Below are 17008 nucleotides of genomic sequence, written 5' to 3'. Positions count from 1 at the left end.
TCGCTCTTCATAAGCAAACGCAATGATAGCCTTACCGGCATTTCCTGTATCAGAGGGAGTAGTGGAGGGGAAGTACTCAGCATGAGGCACGTCCACCGCAGCAACAGGAACTACAGTGTACTCTGAAAATGCGAAAAAGACAAGTTTTAATGTGGAAAGTACATTTTTAGTATCCATTGCTGCATGCAATATTAAACATATCTACAATCTACCAATATACTACTATTTACTATACTGCTATCTATACTGTCTGTTAATACCTAGTAGCAGAAAACGATTTGTAAACGTCTTCAAAAAATGTTGGCAAGACTGCTTTTTTGTTTAGAAGACGTCTTCCATCTTGTCTACATCATGTCTTCTAGCTTTGGTTAAGTTGACGTTTACTGTAATCTTGAAGACGTCATCTGGGCTGTCTTGAAGACTTTTATTGTATGTTTACAAAACATTTCTTGTAAGAGCCTTGAAGACATTTGTTATACGCCTACAATATATCTGTTTGGGGTGTCTTGAAGACTTCTGTCATAGGTTTACAAAATGTCTGTTGTTGCTGTCTTGAAGATGTTTCCTGTATTTGTAAAAAAACGTCTGTTGTGGGAGGCTTGAAGACGTCTGTTATACGTTTAAAAACATTTGTTGCGGTTGTCTTGAAGACGTGCTTCGTACGTTTACAAGACGTCTGTTGTGGGTGTCTTGAAGATGTTTATTATATGTTTAAAAACATTTGTTGTGGGTGTCTAGAAGACGTCTGTCTTACGTTTCGAAGACATCGGTTGTGGTCTTGAAAATATTTATTATATGTTTAAAAAACATCCATACGTAGGCTGTGAATTTCACACATCACATGTTCATTGGCTGACACATCACAGCTTTAGTGATCTTCGGAATGCACGCTGATCGTTCCAGAAGGACAAGCACCACGTTCGGGGTCGAGTTGTATTCCAAGTAGAAGGAATACCTCTTGATTAAGACGTCTGCATTTTTGTTGCCAGCTGACGAATTCAAGCGAATGCTTCTTTCTTTCCATTGCACTGGATGAAATAGCATATTATCTCAGCCTGATGACGTCTAACGCCTTCATGTCTAGTTCAAATGGTGCAATTCCAGTTCATTGCCTTGGACACCGCAATGGGCGGGAACCCATTGGAGAGCGAGCCTATGTCCTGCTTCATAGACAAGTTATAAGCCGTTAACACATCCATAACCAACGATGCGGAGGAGCCCCGTATGCCAGAATTTTCAATTGCTTGCAGCGCAGATGTTGAGTCAGTAAACACCACCCAATTCCGGGGAGGGGGGGAAGGAACGATGTGCTAAAAAATGAAAAGTATGGGGTACAGTTCCGCAGCTGTGGATGATGTACAATGCCAAAGGCGAAGTCCTTGAACGGGGATGACAAACGCTGAAGCGGACTTGTCCTTTCGAGATGCGCCATCGGTGTAAGCGGAGGTAGAGGTGGAAAAGTGCGCGTCTACGAGAGCATAAAAATTGGCTCGAAGGACTTGAGGGGGAACCTCAGCCTGAGCTCGGCGGACCTGGAGGTCAGGAAGACGTGCGAAGGTGGGTGGTACAAGCATAGACCAGGGGGCGTTCTGCCGTGTGACAGTCCTAGGTGTGAAGCCGGTGAGAGCGTTGCGTGTCCTGTGCGCCACGCGATGGAAATCACTTTCAGGACGGTATCGAATTTTCCTGAGGAGTGGGTGACGGGGAACGTGCGCACGCAAACGCAGGAAGTGTCGAGCCGTTTCCCGATCACGGAGGACCTCCACCGGGAGTTCTCCGGCTTCAGCTAGGACTTGCCGTGTTTCAGCCATTCTTGGAACGCCAAGGCAGAGACGAAGGCTTCGGGCGAACAGGGTTCAAAGGGTATTTAACGATGTTGTAGAAAACCTCGGCAAGACTGGAAGGCTGTAAAGCACAATCGCCCTCACCAAGGCCGCGTGAACGGCTAAGAGGGAGCGTTGATCACACCCCCAGCCGAAGCCAGAAAGATGTTGAATGGCAGGAAGCCATCGCTGCACTTTGGTTTCAAGGTGCTTGATGTGGCGAGCCCAGCGCAGTTGGTAATCCAGGGCCACACGAAGGAAGCGATGGGAACGCACAGGCTCGAACTTCCGTGCATCAACCCAAAGAGGGAAATTACGCATGGCCTTGTGGGTGACAGGAAGCTCAACGCACTTTTCGGGCGAAAGGTCCATTCCAAGTCGCGTAAGGTAGAGATGAACGTTGTTTAAGGCTTGTTGTAAACGGCGCTGAAGGGCTGGTCGTGACTTGCCTACTGTCCAAAGGGCAACGTCATCGCCATACACGGAGAAGGCTACCTTGCGTAGAACTATCGATTTTAGTCTGGCCATTACCGCATTAAAAAGGGTAGGACTGAGAATTGCAGTAGTGCATCAATATCCCTGCTTGTGTATTACGAAACAGCTGGAACACTTCTCTCTTCCACCTACAAACTTTGCTTTGGAGAAGTCTGAATATGTCGAGTTTTTCCCAGTATCGGCTCCGACACCAAGCGGAGGGATCGAGTACAATGTCCCGGGACTCGGTAGAGGCTTGTTTGATCTTCAATCCAGCTTTTTGCATTTTCAGTGTAAGATCATTCGACTGATGGAGAGAATGGTTTTGCATGGCCTCGACTGGTGGCTCGAAAAACAAGGTGCGTTCCCTCAGGAAATGGCAGGATTTTGCCGCCACCGAAGTTCTATGGATCCCGTTCTCGATCTGGTCTCTACAGTCCAACATGCTCGTGATCATCGGCGGATGGTTGTATCGGTCTTCCAGAACATGAAGCCCGCCTATCATACCGTCTCGCACACATGTGTGCTCCACGGAGTCTCCACGGAGCTCATTTGGAGTCTCTGGTCGACTTTTCTGCTGGCTTCACGACTTCCTTACGGACCGCACTGTCGCTGTCCACACATCCCATGGCCAAAGCCCCACGCACCCTGTTCATCAAGGCGTACCCCAAGGCAGCATTCCCTTCTCCACAGGTCGAGCTTTTTTTTTTACCGACCTTGTGTTTTCTTCCCTTCCCTGTGAGTCTCTGAAGTAACCCGTCACGAGTTTTATGCACTGTGCGACGTTCTCTTTTCTTCACGGCTTCTCGAAATGATGCTCCTTGCTGGACTTCCTTGGCTATATGCCTTCCCGTATCGAGGAGCTTTCTTCCAACGTATGGCGCTCACCAAATATGCCTCCTGCAATCTGATAAAGTTCGAGAGCAGAATAGCGTGGTAGATGCTCTTGCTTGCCTGCACCAAAATGTGCTATGCAACATGGTGGGTTTGTATATACATTTACGTAGGTGGATCGTCAACCCGACACGTCCAGAGCCAGAAATGAATAGAATGAAATCACCAATTACGTTTGCCAACTCGATTTGAATGGTTGTGAATTCCTTCGCAGATACATATTTATAGTAGAGGTTTGTGAATAAATAAGACATCACCTCACCACATGAGTACATCTGCGACGACACGTTGCCCGTCCCACGCTGACTCGAATAAAACAGACGTGCATAGGAGAATGATCGTATGTATGAAACGCCGATCCTGGCATAGCTTTTAGAAGCCTTCTACTTCTCTCAATAAACACTCTTATCAGTACGTTGAACGTCATGCAACACACGGGCTTGCATTTCCATGTCCCTCCTTTGAGACTCAATGGGGTGTCTTTCCTGCTAAGCAGCCAGGTTGTTCTCGTTCAGATGTCTCCCAAAAGTGCGTCAAAGAAAACCATAACTGATATTCCATCGTCACATGCACTAGGCTCATTTGTACTGCATATGCGGAGCTTTCTCAATGACATCATGCGCGGTTTAAAGGAATGATACATTTTGCCTCACCACACAAGTACAGCTGCGACGACACGTTGCCCGTCCCACGCTGACTCGAATAAAGCAGACCTGCAAAGGAGAATCAGCGTATGTGTGGAACGCCGGTCCTGGCATAGCTTTTAGAGGTCTTCTACATCTCTCAATGAACGCTCCTGTCAGTATGTTCAATGTCATGCAGCACACGGGCTTGCATTTCCATGTTCCTCCTTTGAGATTCAATGGGGTCTCTTTCCTGCTAAGCAGTCAGGTTGTTCTCATTCAGATGTTTACCAAAAGTGCGTCAAAGACAAGCCATATCTGACGCTCCATCGTCAAAAACACTAGGCTCATTTGTACAGGACATGCGAAATTTTCTCAGTGACATCATTAAAGAGTTAAAGGAATGAATAATTTTACCACATCACACGGGTGCAGCAGCGACGACACGTTGCCCCCTCCCACACTGACTGGAGTTAAACAGACTGTATAGGAAATGAGCGTATGTGTGAAACGCCGATCCAGGCATAGCTCTTAGACGACTTGCACCTCTCTGAATGAACACTCTTAGCAGTTTGTTGAATGTCATGCAGCACACATGCTTGCTTTTCCAAGTTCCTCCCTTTAGACTCAACAGGGTATCTTGCCTACTAAGCAGTCAGGTTGTTCTCATTTAGATTTCTACCAAAATTACGTCAAGGAAAAGCCATATCTGCTGCTGTATCGTCAAAACATTGTACTCATTTTTTACTGCATATGGGAAGCTTTCTCAATGACATCATAAAAGAGTGATGGGAATGAAACATTGATCTGCAGATTGCCACGAAATACTTTGAAATATTGAGAGGAACCGCTTAGAAGAGAAAAGCTTAGAAGATTTAGTTTTATGAGTTAGTTTTGAAGATCTATGAGAACCCCATAAGAAGCCTCATTAGCAATTCTTGTAAGAACCCCTAGATGAATCGTGTCAAAAATCCTGTAAGACATTTTGTGAGGAATTGTTCCATATTCCCATAGAATTTTCTTTAGACTCCCTCTGAGACACATGCGTGAGATGCTGTAAGTTTTTTTCAGTAGGGTGGATGTTTCATCATTCGTTTTGTTACGTATAAGAAATCCTCAGATTGTGATTGGGCGTCTCATTAGGGTGTCTCAGTACTCCTAGGGTGTCACAATACTAGCTCCCTCGGCATAAGATGAAGACAACTGCGTCGTCTGTTACGAGTTTCCGCCATCTGGACCCTCACGCACAGATCGCGATGCGCTCACAAAAGTGTAGCTATACGCTTAGTGACACACTACAGTTTAGGGTTGAACACATACATAGCAAAAGAGGTTAAAAGTTGGTGAAGTCGCTACACAACATTCATGCATTGTAAGCTTGGGCGTCAACATTACAGCTTTGCGGCATCGCTTCTACAAATGGAGACTCCAAGCTACACAGAGGAAGCTAGTATTCAGGCGCCTGTCTTCTCCGTTTGTGCAAACACACCTTCTTCCCATGACTTGAAAATCCGAGGCAAGGTAGAGGACGATAACAGACAACCCAACACGGTATCAAACTCAGTTGAGTCTTAGACCGTGTTGTCTTGTCTGTTATCGTCGTCTACCTTGTCTCGGGTTTTCATGTCATGGATCGTCACTATGAGCTCGCTTGCTACCTAACCTTCCTTTCGTGAACGCCGTCTACATCTCTGTTGCATGGAGCTGACGCCGTTGGAACGGTGTGCACCTCTGTGATGGTTTCCAAGATGTAAGCGCGTTTCTTTCGCAAAAAGAAGTGAAATTCCATCCAGTTAAGGGCAAAAATTAAGATACCACTGCCGAAGAGGAGTATGTAAAGCGAGCACAAGGATGCAAATAGCTTTTATTCCATGGACGCATCGAAAACCAAAGCTACCCTGGATATCTTCAGACATTCTTCATCTCAACTGCATTTATTTTTGTCACATTTGCCATGAGGTGCCGTTTCTGGGATCTGAAATCGCAAAAAATCCATATGTTGTAGCATATGTGTAAAAAACACATATGTTCAGAAACACACAAAAATGAAACACACAAACACACATGTTCCTCAAGTAATTCGGGGAAGCCGAAGTACCACGACAAAGACCAAGACGCCCTTATTTCCTTTCAGAGATCTCAACTTCACATTACACTGGTATAATACTCTGAACTGTAGTTTTGATTACGAGGGGCCGGTCCGTTCAGCCAATATTCTTCATATTGTTTCTCAACAGCACCGGCCGACATGTAACAGCATGGACAAGAATTTCAACGTAAAGGTTAAATTGAGGTCCAAATTCCTGTCCTTGCACACATTGATTTTCTCAAGTTGCTCTGCTTGGTGGGGGTCTTACAAACATCATGCAATCACTTTCTCCCCCTCTAACTAGTATAACAACAACAACTTCCTTGCGAGATAAGGATGGGGACTTACATCGCCAGGGGCGATATCCACTCCATTGCTGGCGGTGGCGTGTGGAATGAAATAATTAATCGAGTGGCTCCTTCACGTTACACATCTAGGTCCTATGGTATCCAGAAAGGTGAACAAAGCTTTGAGGGCAGACCATTGCTGGGCTGGATGTGGCCAGGGACCAAACAATTTTGTGAGAGAGGGGGGCGAGAGTCCAGCTCGTTAAGGGATCTGGAGAATACGACTTGGGAAGGTTGCTAGTGTGGGCAATGGAGCAGAATGTGCTCTGGATCTTTTACAGCAGAGCAGTGACTGCATTCGTGAGAGTGAACTTGTCACAAACGGTAACGCCACTGCACCGTAAAAGCCACATCGACGCGCATTCGATGAACTAATGCGGCATCTTGACAAGAGGTATGTCGAAGCATGCGGAAAGCAAGCGCTGGATCAACTCTGCTCAGCATGGCTGGGGGAAGAATGTTAGCAGCCAACGTCATATATCGCCAACGGTGGGGATGAGTCAGTGAACACGGCCCATTGCCGCGGGGTAAACTCAACGATGTGCTGCAGAGCGAAACGTATGGCATAGAATTCCACAGCTGTGGATGAGGTTTGATGCGAAAGGCGACGTCCTTCCACTACGCGTTCGGACGGATGACGAATGCCCAGGCGGACTTGCCATATCGGTATGTACTGCGGCGGAGGTGGAAAACTTCGCGTCGAGCGTAAAAATGGGATCGAAGGACTTGAGGATGATGCATTCGCCCTCCCCCATAATGAGGAGTCAGTGAGGTCCAGAACTGGATTTTAATGAAAGGCCGAACTACGGCAGACAGGGAGATGGCTCAAAACAGAACAGAGAAGCGCAACCTATCGCGCTGCTCAGTTTTGCTTTGCTTTTTGGGCTTTGGTGCACGAGCCGGATGATGTTCCCCGGTGGCCAACGATGACGGCGCCGATGAGCAAGTAACCCGGGGCCCACGGTAGCGTCACGTTCCCGGAGGTCCGGAAGATGAAAATGATGATGAGCATGAAATTGGGTTACACTTGCAGAGACCAGAGGGTGTCCGGCGGGGTTAACGTCCTTAGCCATGAGGATAGTGAGAGCCTGGCGTGTCGCGTGCCACGCGATGGGAATCACTTTATCACTTTAATCACTTTACGGTATGGAATTTTCCAGAGAAGCGGGTTCAGGGGAATGTGCGCATGCAAACGTAGGAAGTGTCGAGCCGTTTCACGCTCATGGAAAACCTCTACAGGGAATTCACCAGCTTCAGTCAGGACTTGTCGTGTTTCAGCCATTCTGCGAACCCCAAGGCAGCGACGAAGACTTCGGGCAAACTGGGTTACGAAATGACGCTGTGGAAATCCTGTGGAAGATTAGAAGGCTGTAAAGCACAGTCGCCCTCATCAAAGCCCGAACTAGTGTAGAATTTCAGCTGCTTATCAGAAAATGTCGATTTTGTAACACTTCAGTGGCGAGAGTTATTACATATCACCTGTATTGTAGTTGATGCGGGACCTATGATGTTGAAGTTTCAATTCTGTATGTTGCTGCGCTCGCAGGGATCATTCCATATAAGGCGAAACCAGAAGAAGTAGGTTGGACAAGGCTTATTGCACGGGGGATGCTGATGGTACTGCGGAGTGACTCTACGAAAGAGGCTGCGAAATAAGTGATGGTCTCATTGAAAGGAGAAGCGGTCTCGTCTCAGTCCTCTCCTCGCCTACCGTTCTTCTGTAGTGATTTAGCGTGTATTATTTATTTATTCATTATCATTACGATACTGCACCACGTGATAGGTATATGTAGAGGAAATGGCACATTCAGACGAATATACGCAACAATATAGGCATATACAAGCACGCTTCTTGTTCCTTGTGTACTGACAATCCGGTAAGTTACCAAAAGAAGCATATATATCAATGCAAGACGTATACCCGAGCATAATATAATTTTTGGTAATAAAAGCTGAGTAAGCTCAGTAAATTGAGTTTTCCCCAGGCTCTGCACACTTGCAGAACCATTTGTTTCCTGTGATGAAGGAGTGGTGTGTAAGTTACCACTCACTTTTGGAAAATGCTATACAGGTCAAACTAGGCGATGCATTAATGAACCTTTGCGTGAACACCGAAACCATGTGAACAACAAGAAAAAAAGAGGGGTGGTTGGTTTATCATTGTAACACTCATGGATGTGAACCTATCTATCGAGATTGCAATATCATCGCAATAAACAAGACTAAACTAACAAGGGAAATAATAGAAGCAGAAAAGATAAGTAGCCATCAAGATGCGTGCGTAAGCACACCTTCTGTATCTTTAACCGAAAAGGAACTGATCTTCCTCAGAACCGGTGCACACAGAACGGTGACACGTGGGCAATGCAGGTGGTCTGTTTCTTGTTCATTTTCTTCAATAAACGTAGTTGCCCAGGCAGCACAATGTACTGAAAGTCGAGTGCAATAGGGGTGGACGTGTAGGTGGAAGGCCTTGAACGCACTCGTGAAGCTAAAGAACATTGATAAGACGCATACCGTCCACCCCTATCGCACTCGACTTTCAGCACTGTGCTGCCTGGGTGGAAGTTAGCGCCAGTCCTGTCTGTCTCTCCGTTCTTTGTCCGTGTTTCTTGCGCTCTCAGTTCAGATGGCTCAATACCAACTAGCCCAATACTCAACCCTTCTCAGGGAAATGTCAGCCAGGCTAATGCCGGCTTGCTATTCGAAGAAAGAAAAAGCAAACTCAAAATAAACAAAAAGGGAAAGGAAAAAGAAAGAAAATGAACAAGTAATGAAAAAAATACACAAAAATAGTTAGTGCAGTACAGGCACCACATCCCATAAGAAAGCCCAGTCAGGGGGCAGACGCAAGGCCCGAGCCTTTCAGGAAGCGGAGCAGGACTGTGGTGACAGCCCACTGGGTATGCCGTAGGACGGGACCAAGGAGGGTGGCCACGGACATTATGTTTCAGCCAAGCCACGACGGAGGGCTTCCCGTTGGGGAATGCGCTGCTGGCGCTGCAGCAGATGATGACGAACGTCGGCTACCTCGCCACTGCTGGGACACAAGGGGCAGCTGGATTGGCCTATTTTGTGAAGAAGCAATGGGGTGCAGGAAACGTTGACACGGAGGCGGTGCAGCAGTGATTCCTTCTGACGACTGCAGCGACACGTCAAGAAGGACATCTAGGAGTCGATGGACTAGACGTGACTGTTGTAGGCGGCGGCTTTAGATCTATATGCTTTGCACAGGCAGCACACCGACGACAAATAGATAAATGACAAGCCGAAAGTGTAAGGGGCGGACTTGCGGTGCCAAGAGTAGCAGCTGCGGCATCTGGTCTTGCAGCCGGGTCTGCGCGAGTGTTGCCGTGCGCCCATTAGAGGGACAAAACACTACCATTGGCGCAGAGTCTGTTCTACGTCTGCGTGGTCAGGCTGGGTACATCTTGTATGAGGTTGGGGCGGGACGACCTCAACCCGAGGAGGGACGTCTTGCTGTCGGTAAGGACGTCCCATTTCCCAACATGTGGCAAGTCAGAAATGCATTCCAGGAGTTCAGCCTCAGTGGACGACATGGGGTAGGGCAATTTATAGGCATGTTCATGGTCTGCATCGGTGACGTAAGAGGTTGCGCCCGGTGCGTCAGAGATTGCGGAGGCACGGTGAAGATTTATCGGCAACGGGGATAAGTAGAGACGAGGTGTGTCAAAGCGGATTGTTGGGCTACCACACGGCTGACTGCGTGTTTTCAGGGGAGGTGTGGTATGCGTTTCAGCGTGAATGCGAGGCCGTGTTAAGGCCCACATTGCTGGCACAAAGGAAGAGGCAGGTGTCGAGGACGGGAGATTGACTTGCTAGAGGGCAACTGGCATTGGCAAAAGCAAACGGAGAGAATCTCACAGCATTGCGGCGGAGGGGATGAGACGCCTGCCTCAGAGAGCGGGCGTAGACGCGGAGTGTTGCTAAGTACCGCAGAATGGGGAAAGGCTGCTCCCGAGCTTCGGCGAGTACGGAATATGTCTGCGTTCTTCGAGACACTTCAAGACAGACACGTAGACTGCGGTCTCTAAGGTTCAGGAGCTCCTGTTGTTGGGTGATGCTGAGGGCATGAAGGAGATGGAGGCTGTATCGCAGTGTGCCAAAAAAAAAAAAGAGCCTTGTGAACCCGGTGGAGGTCCTGGTAGCATGGGCCCCAGGACACACATGCGATACGTTTCAGGACATTGATCTGCCTGGAGGCTTTCGTAACAAGGCCATTCAGGTGGCATGAGCATGTGCGGCCTCGGTCAATTGTGAAGTCGAAGTAACGGCAGGTTTTGACAAAGGTTAGGTTTTTGACAAAACCTGTAATGTCGAAAAATGACAAGGAAGGACTTCGATATCTACATCAGACTGTTGAAGTCAACACTAGAGGGCTGGAGTCTTTGGGCATAGAACTGGAATCGTATGCTACAATGCTGCTACCCATTCTTCTAAAGAGCATTCCAGAGCAAGTCGCTGTTGATTTCAAACTGAAAGAAGAAGAACGAAAAAGGAATGGCCAGCATGACCAGAACCAAGCGGAAGAGGTTACGTTGATGAGGGAGAATGTTGAGAAGCTTGAGAGACTACTTCAACGGCTGCAAGACTTCGTAAAATGTCAAGGAGACGACGATAAATGGCGGGCAGAGTTCAAACGGGAACAGTACCCTGTTGGAAAAAACCATTCAATTCCATACAAAATCTTGAATGGCCTGTGTGGACATGAACGGATTATTTATGGACTGTAAGGAATTCAGTGACTTTCTATGGTCATAGTGTATGGCCACCATAGGGCGCTATGGCCTGGCGTACGGCCAACGTATGGCCTGCTGTACGGCCGTATGGCATAGGCACGAATTATTTATGGCGAGTAAGGAATTCAGCGACCTTCTATGGCCTGACCTATGGCCACCATAGCGCCGTACGGCTCATGCGAATGGACGGCACTTCTCTTATGGTCTCTCGATTCTGGAAGCCATACGGACACGGCCCAGGGGAAGGAGGGGGGTGGGTGGTGGTGAAGCGCGAGTTGTGAGGTCCTGTTGCAAGATACGCACGCAGATTTAATTGCTATGTACAATACTGTCAGTAACACTGGTAATTTTACATTTTTTAGTTCTGCGACCTCTTGTTATATTTGAAGTCTGGGTTTAGCATAATTATATACATATATATTTTAGCCTTTATATAATTCTGATAAAAAAAGGTATGAGAACAGCATAGATGTCATTTTTGCAGTTGAGATCTATTGCTTAGCAGACATACTCTTGAAGAAACTGTGCGACTACAAGGTGACAGAGTACCTATAAGTTTGATAAATTAGGGTATTGCAAGCGAGATAGGAGACTGAGAGACTGTCCTATAGTTGTAAGCACACACATCATGCAGCACATCATGCAGTTTCACATTTAACAAAACTTGAAAAACACGTGCGTTCAAATATCTATCCCCGAACTTTGATATGCTGAAACACTGTGACCAACAAGGGCTCGCTTCACAACAGAGGGCCACGTGATTTTGAGTTTTGGAGATTATTTGAGCAGGTGCACCAGATAAACCGCTTTCCACTCGGCCCAGATAAGCTTATGCTGGCGAGGGTGAAGAGATCCACGCAGGCACACTTTTTCGGCTGCGTCTACATATCATATATGCATATCATACATGCGTTACATATCAAAATTCGCGGATGAATGTGCACGTGTTGTTTTTTAAATGTGGAATGGCGTTCACCAAGGATAGTCTCAATCTGCTATTTCACTTTTGCCCAAAATTCATTAATTACGGTGTTAATTAACCAATTTCAGGTAATTAGTCATTTTGTATACATATACTCTCTTCTAGAGTATGTGTGTCTCGCCACTGAACTCATCTGCAAAAACAATATCCATGCATAGGTTTTTAATAAAAATTCTGTAAAGGCAAAAGGCATTATATAAGTTCCTTACTCTGAATTGAAGTGCTGCCCACCTTATTTCATCTTTCTTAGTCAGGTTCTGACGTGGCAGATGTATGGGGAGTATTATAATTTTTCTATATTTTAATGGCTTCTGAGCAAAAAGCTGCAGGTGGTCCACACAAATTGCAATCACAAGCATACAAAGTGTTATTGCATTTTCTTATTGATAGAGATGGGCCAGGTGAGGTGATTATTTACAAATGCAGAAACTCTGATACAAGGCAGGACACACACAACCCAACAGGACTGGAGACAAGTCGTGTGTTCAGGCTTTTGTGCTGTGATGCCTGCATTTTGGCCTCTGTCTTGTCTCAGGGTTTCTGCAATTAACACTGTCATAATTTATTTGGCTAATAACACTTTACAAAGTGACTCAATGGACCGCAATAAAGGGATTCACTGTATCCAGTTAATTTGCAAAGTGGAAAGTTATAGCTACATCTACAACATATGTATCGTGCAAAAAAAAAAAAGAAAGCTTGCCATATGTACCGTAATTTCACGTGTATAAGCCGCACCGCAGATAAGCCGCAGGACACGTTTTTAGGAACGTTTTGAAATTTTTCTGGCAGATAAGCCACGGGCAATACGAGAAGACTGATTTGTGAGACAAAGGAGACCATAGAGAAGGCCATAAACCTCGTGGTCCATACTACAGGGTCGGCATAGTGTACAGCAAAGAAGGTCAGCTCTAGAGTTCTACCAAGATCGGATTGTGCCCTTGTTGGGAGTTTTTCATGGATTGATGGGTCAGTGGTCTTCAAGAAGACGTGAATCACTGTCACAACTTTCGTTAAAGCTGCTTGGGGAAATGCACCAGGAAGATCAATGTACTCGAATGTGGACCCGTCCCTGTTACGAACTGTTCGTGCATCGGCAGGGCAGTGCTGTTCCAGAGACACTGTCGGCCCTTTCATTAAAACCGGCATATGGGAAAAATACCAGGAAAAAATAGTAATCAGATAAGCCGCACCGGTGGATAAGCTGCAGAGCGCCCGTGAGAAAAAAAATCACGCATAAGCCGCGGCTAATACGCGTGAAATTACGGTACTACAGTGAGCGATATGATAGTAAATAAACCAAGCATGAAACATGCTGCTGTTTGCTTAGTCCCGCTCAATCGTGTTGGGTAGCTCACATACATAAGACCTTTCTTCAGAAGGGAAATTAATAAAGAGCACTGGTTCAATAACATGATCAATTTCCACTGCCTTGAGACTGGCTAGTGGGCACACAACAGCCTCTTTGATGTGAAGTGGAAACCTCACTAACGTTGCTTCAGGAATGATTATCTCCTTGCACAGTAACACGCATCTTTCAACATTGTTTACAGTGACTTTCAGAACCCTTTGGATTCTGAAGAATTCATTTCCAGGAGACACTTTTAAAACTGTACTGTCCGTCTTGTTTGCCCTTGTGTATGCAAAGCTGTGGTACACTTGTCCTTTCAAGATGAAGCGGAAAAATTCCAAAGCTGAGCAAGGTGCAGTGCCATACAGCTGTTGTAGGGCTGCGCTTTCTGCAGGGGAGAAGCTGCACACAAATTTGGATGCTCCGAGCATACAGGCACCATTGATGTATTCAAAGCTCTTCAGAGGCTCGTATCCCAGCATGCTGTGACACAGGTCAGTAACGGAGCGTGAAAGTGATGTGCTCGACAGCACAATATCAAGCTCCTGTGCCATGGCAACGCGTTCAATAACTTGAAAGGGGGCGCCTTTCGCTGCTGTCACAGTTTTTACAAGAGCACCGTTGCCACCTTCAAAAACAAATGCCGAATGTGCCCAAAGTGGCCCCAGTTTCTCTGCTGTAGTGGCGAGATGGAGGAGTTGGTGCATATTGTAGGTCATACTGGCGTTGCCATAGAGGTCCCTTGTGCGTGAGACAAAAAGTCGAAGCAGGCCATCTGAAAATAAATTTACGATGTGATGGTGTGGAAATTATGGAGTATATAAATTAACACAAAATGTCAGCGGTGTGTAACATACCAGCACGACGAAGCAGAACTGCTGTCAGCTCCACTGACAGAAGGATCTGGGTGGCCTCAACAAGCTTCCTGAAGTGCCGCCATGTACTGATTGGTACGAGGCCCAACATGCAAGGTAGACTATAGAAGAGCAACCAATGTCGCCACTCGCTCGCTTTCCAGTATGCCCTTTCGTTTAATGATCGTGGCAATCTCGTGAAGCAGTGGGGTGGTGTTATCGATTCTAATCGACTGTTAACCGCTGCAATGGTCGATGGAGTACCTGCATATTGAGAAAGCTCCATGTATTAACGCGACATGCTGTGTGGTGCTTATGGAGATAAAGACAGGTAATAATGGAGAGGCACTTACACAAGTTCAGCACCGATTCTGTGATTTGCCTGGTAACCCCAAGCAGCACACAATGCATGTAATCGACCGTCTGGCCCCAAACCAAGTCGAAGTACGGCAAGTTCATCAGTGGTGATGGGCCCTTCACACCATTTACAGTTGTGCCCACCTCCAGTGCAAGAGCCATATCCCGCCTCACAAATGAATCTGTTCGTTCTTGATCGGGAGTATCAGAGAGGAATCTCATGCTACCTGTAACGAAAACAGAAATTGTGAAGTCAAGTCAGTTAACCCCATGTTGCATGGTTTCCAACTCTGACTTAACAAATTAGCATCTCTGCCTCATCGTATCCATCTGTACAAAAAAAAAAAGAGAAAAGACCAGGACCATCATGCCCCGAATGACTATTACGTGATTTCATTTATAGAACACCGGTTTAAAAATTGAAATGTATTACTTGTTTACATACAACTACTAGCACAGATATTGTAATATCGTATACATATTACAGATTGTAATATCAAGAAGTGAGGTCAACTCTAAGTACTAACTCTAAGACCTACTTGGCAAATCCAAGATACGAGTTCAAACTGTACCCTCAAACCCTCAACCCTCCAAACTGACCCTCGACTGACCAAAAACCCTCAATATTCTATTTCATGTGCGCATTATGTTTTCAGTGCTGTATTGCTCCGTGAGGTCACTGCGATGTTCCCGCAACCTGTTTTGTCCCCCTTTAAGCTATCAATGACTACAGGCACTAGCACGTTGCAACAGCTAACCAGAGCAAGAGGTAATTTGTGCAACAACATGAGACAAATAATTACCTTCTATGTACTCGCCACAAACGAGACACCAAGTGCAAGGGAAGAAGCCATTAAATGAGATGTGGTTTTGAACCATGGCACGGGCAGGTGTGTCGACACAGCAGCACACCCCGAAGACACGCGACGACAGCACCTCAGAATTGTGTTGCCAGACAACTGGTGGGGTGTTGTTTACTTCCTCTACAAATTTTGTCAAGAACAACGTCATGTTGGGGTGTGACTTGCCGAACCAGAGTCCAGCCAACACACAATTCTTGAATCTCAGCTGAGGTGGCAGTTCGTTGACAATGAACTGTATTGGCCATACAGATGTCTTTGATGAATTCCACACTGGACTTCCATCCGTGTTAAACGTAAAAGTTAGGTCATTTGTTGTGATGATACCATCCTGTTTCAACTTCTGGCACAGTTTCGCATTTGTTACGTCAGTGATACCAGTTGCAGTATCAGAAGTATTTGTCTTTCTCAGGCTTTCGTAAAGTGCTGTTTTGTTTTTTGATATAACAAATTTCAGCTGTTGATGAAAGTTGAGGATGCTAAAAAAGTTTCCTGAACTCCTGAGGGTTGATATTTCACTGGTCTTGGGACAAGTGGTGCAAGCCAAATATGGTGTTTCTTCATCCTGTACTAGCAGGGTCCTGCAGTCCTCACAGTAATAATGATGCCTTACAAACTTTTCCTCCTTTGGTTTCCACAGCTTTCGTAGTAGGTATTTTGTCCTTGGGAGCACGTCTGATCCAAACAGCAGATTTACAAGCTTCAGCAGGTCTTCTATACATGTCCATGTAAGGCTATGGCCTACAGCAAACGACATTATCATGGCAATTGCCTCAGCTTTGGTTGTGGGCGAATTCGGCAGGGTTTCATCACCGAACTCTCTCAGGCATCCTGCCAACAATTCGGCCTCTTCGAAAGCAGGAAGGCTTTCTTCATCAGCTGGCGTTTCACTTTTCTCGGGGTGGCTATCTTCCCCCTCGTGCCCAATATCGCCTGGTGCACCTGTGGATCCACTGCTTTGCTGTTCCGTGTCCATTGTGACCTGCATGGGTCCTGTATAATTCTCCAAGCAGTAATCGTCTGCGCTCATTCCTGACAGGCTGTTCGTCGATGTAAAAACATTGTCATCTATAGCATGTGAGACGTCGAGTTCATTGGGGTCACAATAAGCTCCTGCGTGCATTTCCTCTCTTCTCTGCCCTTGCAATGCTGCACCGTAGTCGCTGTCGTCCACATCAGACTCACAGTTCTGACGGCCAGCGGGTAGAGAATTTCCTGTGCCTCGGACGTCGGTGCTTGGTTCAGCCGGCTGATCTGTCATTTGCGGGCTGTTGCTGTCAGTTGTCATACAGTTGGTAGCATTCAGAGTGCTGTCACAAAGCCGCCTTGTCCTGTAATGTTTTGTTGAACGTGGAACTGAGAAACGTCGTCCCTTGTACATGTACAGTTTCTTGAGATTTCGCGGCGCATCATTTGTTGCCATCGTACACGCGGTCCTTTCTAACGAAAAAAGGAAGCAGCAGCTTGAGCAAAAAAAGAAAAACACGGCAAGAAGCACTTCAAGTGAACAGTGAACACCAAACAGAGAGAGAGAGAAAAAAAAACAGCTTAGCGCGGCATATTTTAAGTTTTTTCAATGGAGGCAGCCATGTTG

General features: G+C 46.4%; 2 protein-coding genes across 2 annotated transcripts in view; both read right to left on the bottom strand.

Moving 5' to 3' along the window:
* Nucleotides 1-5667: 5667 nt before the first annotated feature.
* Nucleotides 5668-17008, bottom strand: part of LOC135375359 (uncharacterized) — a 162464-nt gene continuing 151123 nt past the window's right edge. The window contains exon 7 of the mRNA XM_064608079.1: nucleotides 5668-5789. Within this exon, the coding sequence (XP_064464149.1) occupies nucleotides 5739-5789 (51 nt within the window). The 3' untranslated portion in view covers nucleotides 5668-5738. The remainder of the gene's footprint in view (nucleotides 5790-17008) is intronic.
* Nucleotides 12240-16994, bottom strand: LOC135375344 (uncharacterized). The gene is made up of 4 exons (XM_064608074.1): nucleotides 15358-16994; nucleotides 14551-14781; nucleotides 14201-14461; nucleotides 12240-14118 (listed from the first exon to the last, which is right to left on the bottom strand). Exons 1-4 carry the CDS (start codon nucleotides 16835-16837, stop codon nucleotides 13319-13321), a joined length of 2772 nt encoding a protein of 923 aa, XP_064464144.1. The 5' UTR covers nucleotides 16838-16994; the 3' UTR covers nucleotides 12240-13318.

This window comes from Ornithodoros turicata, unplaced genomic scaffold (genome assembly GCF_037126465.1).
Source record: "Ornithodoros turicata isolate Travis unplaced genomic scaffold, ASM3712646v1 ctg00000857.1, whole genome shotgun sequence".
NCBI classification, from domain to species: Eukaryota; Metazoa; Arthropoda; class Arachnida; order Ixodida; family Argasidae; genus Ornithodoros; species Ornithodoros turicata.
Note: the sequence above shows the minus strand (reverse complement) of the source record. Positions and strands in the feature narration are given on the sequence as shown.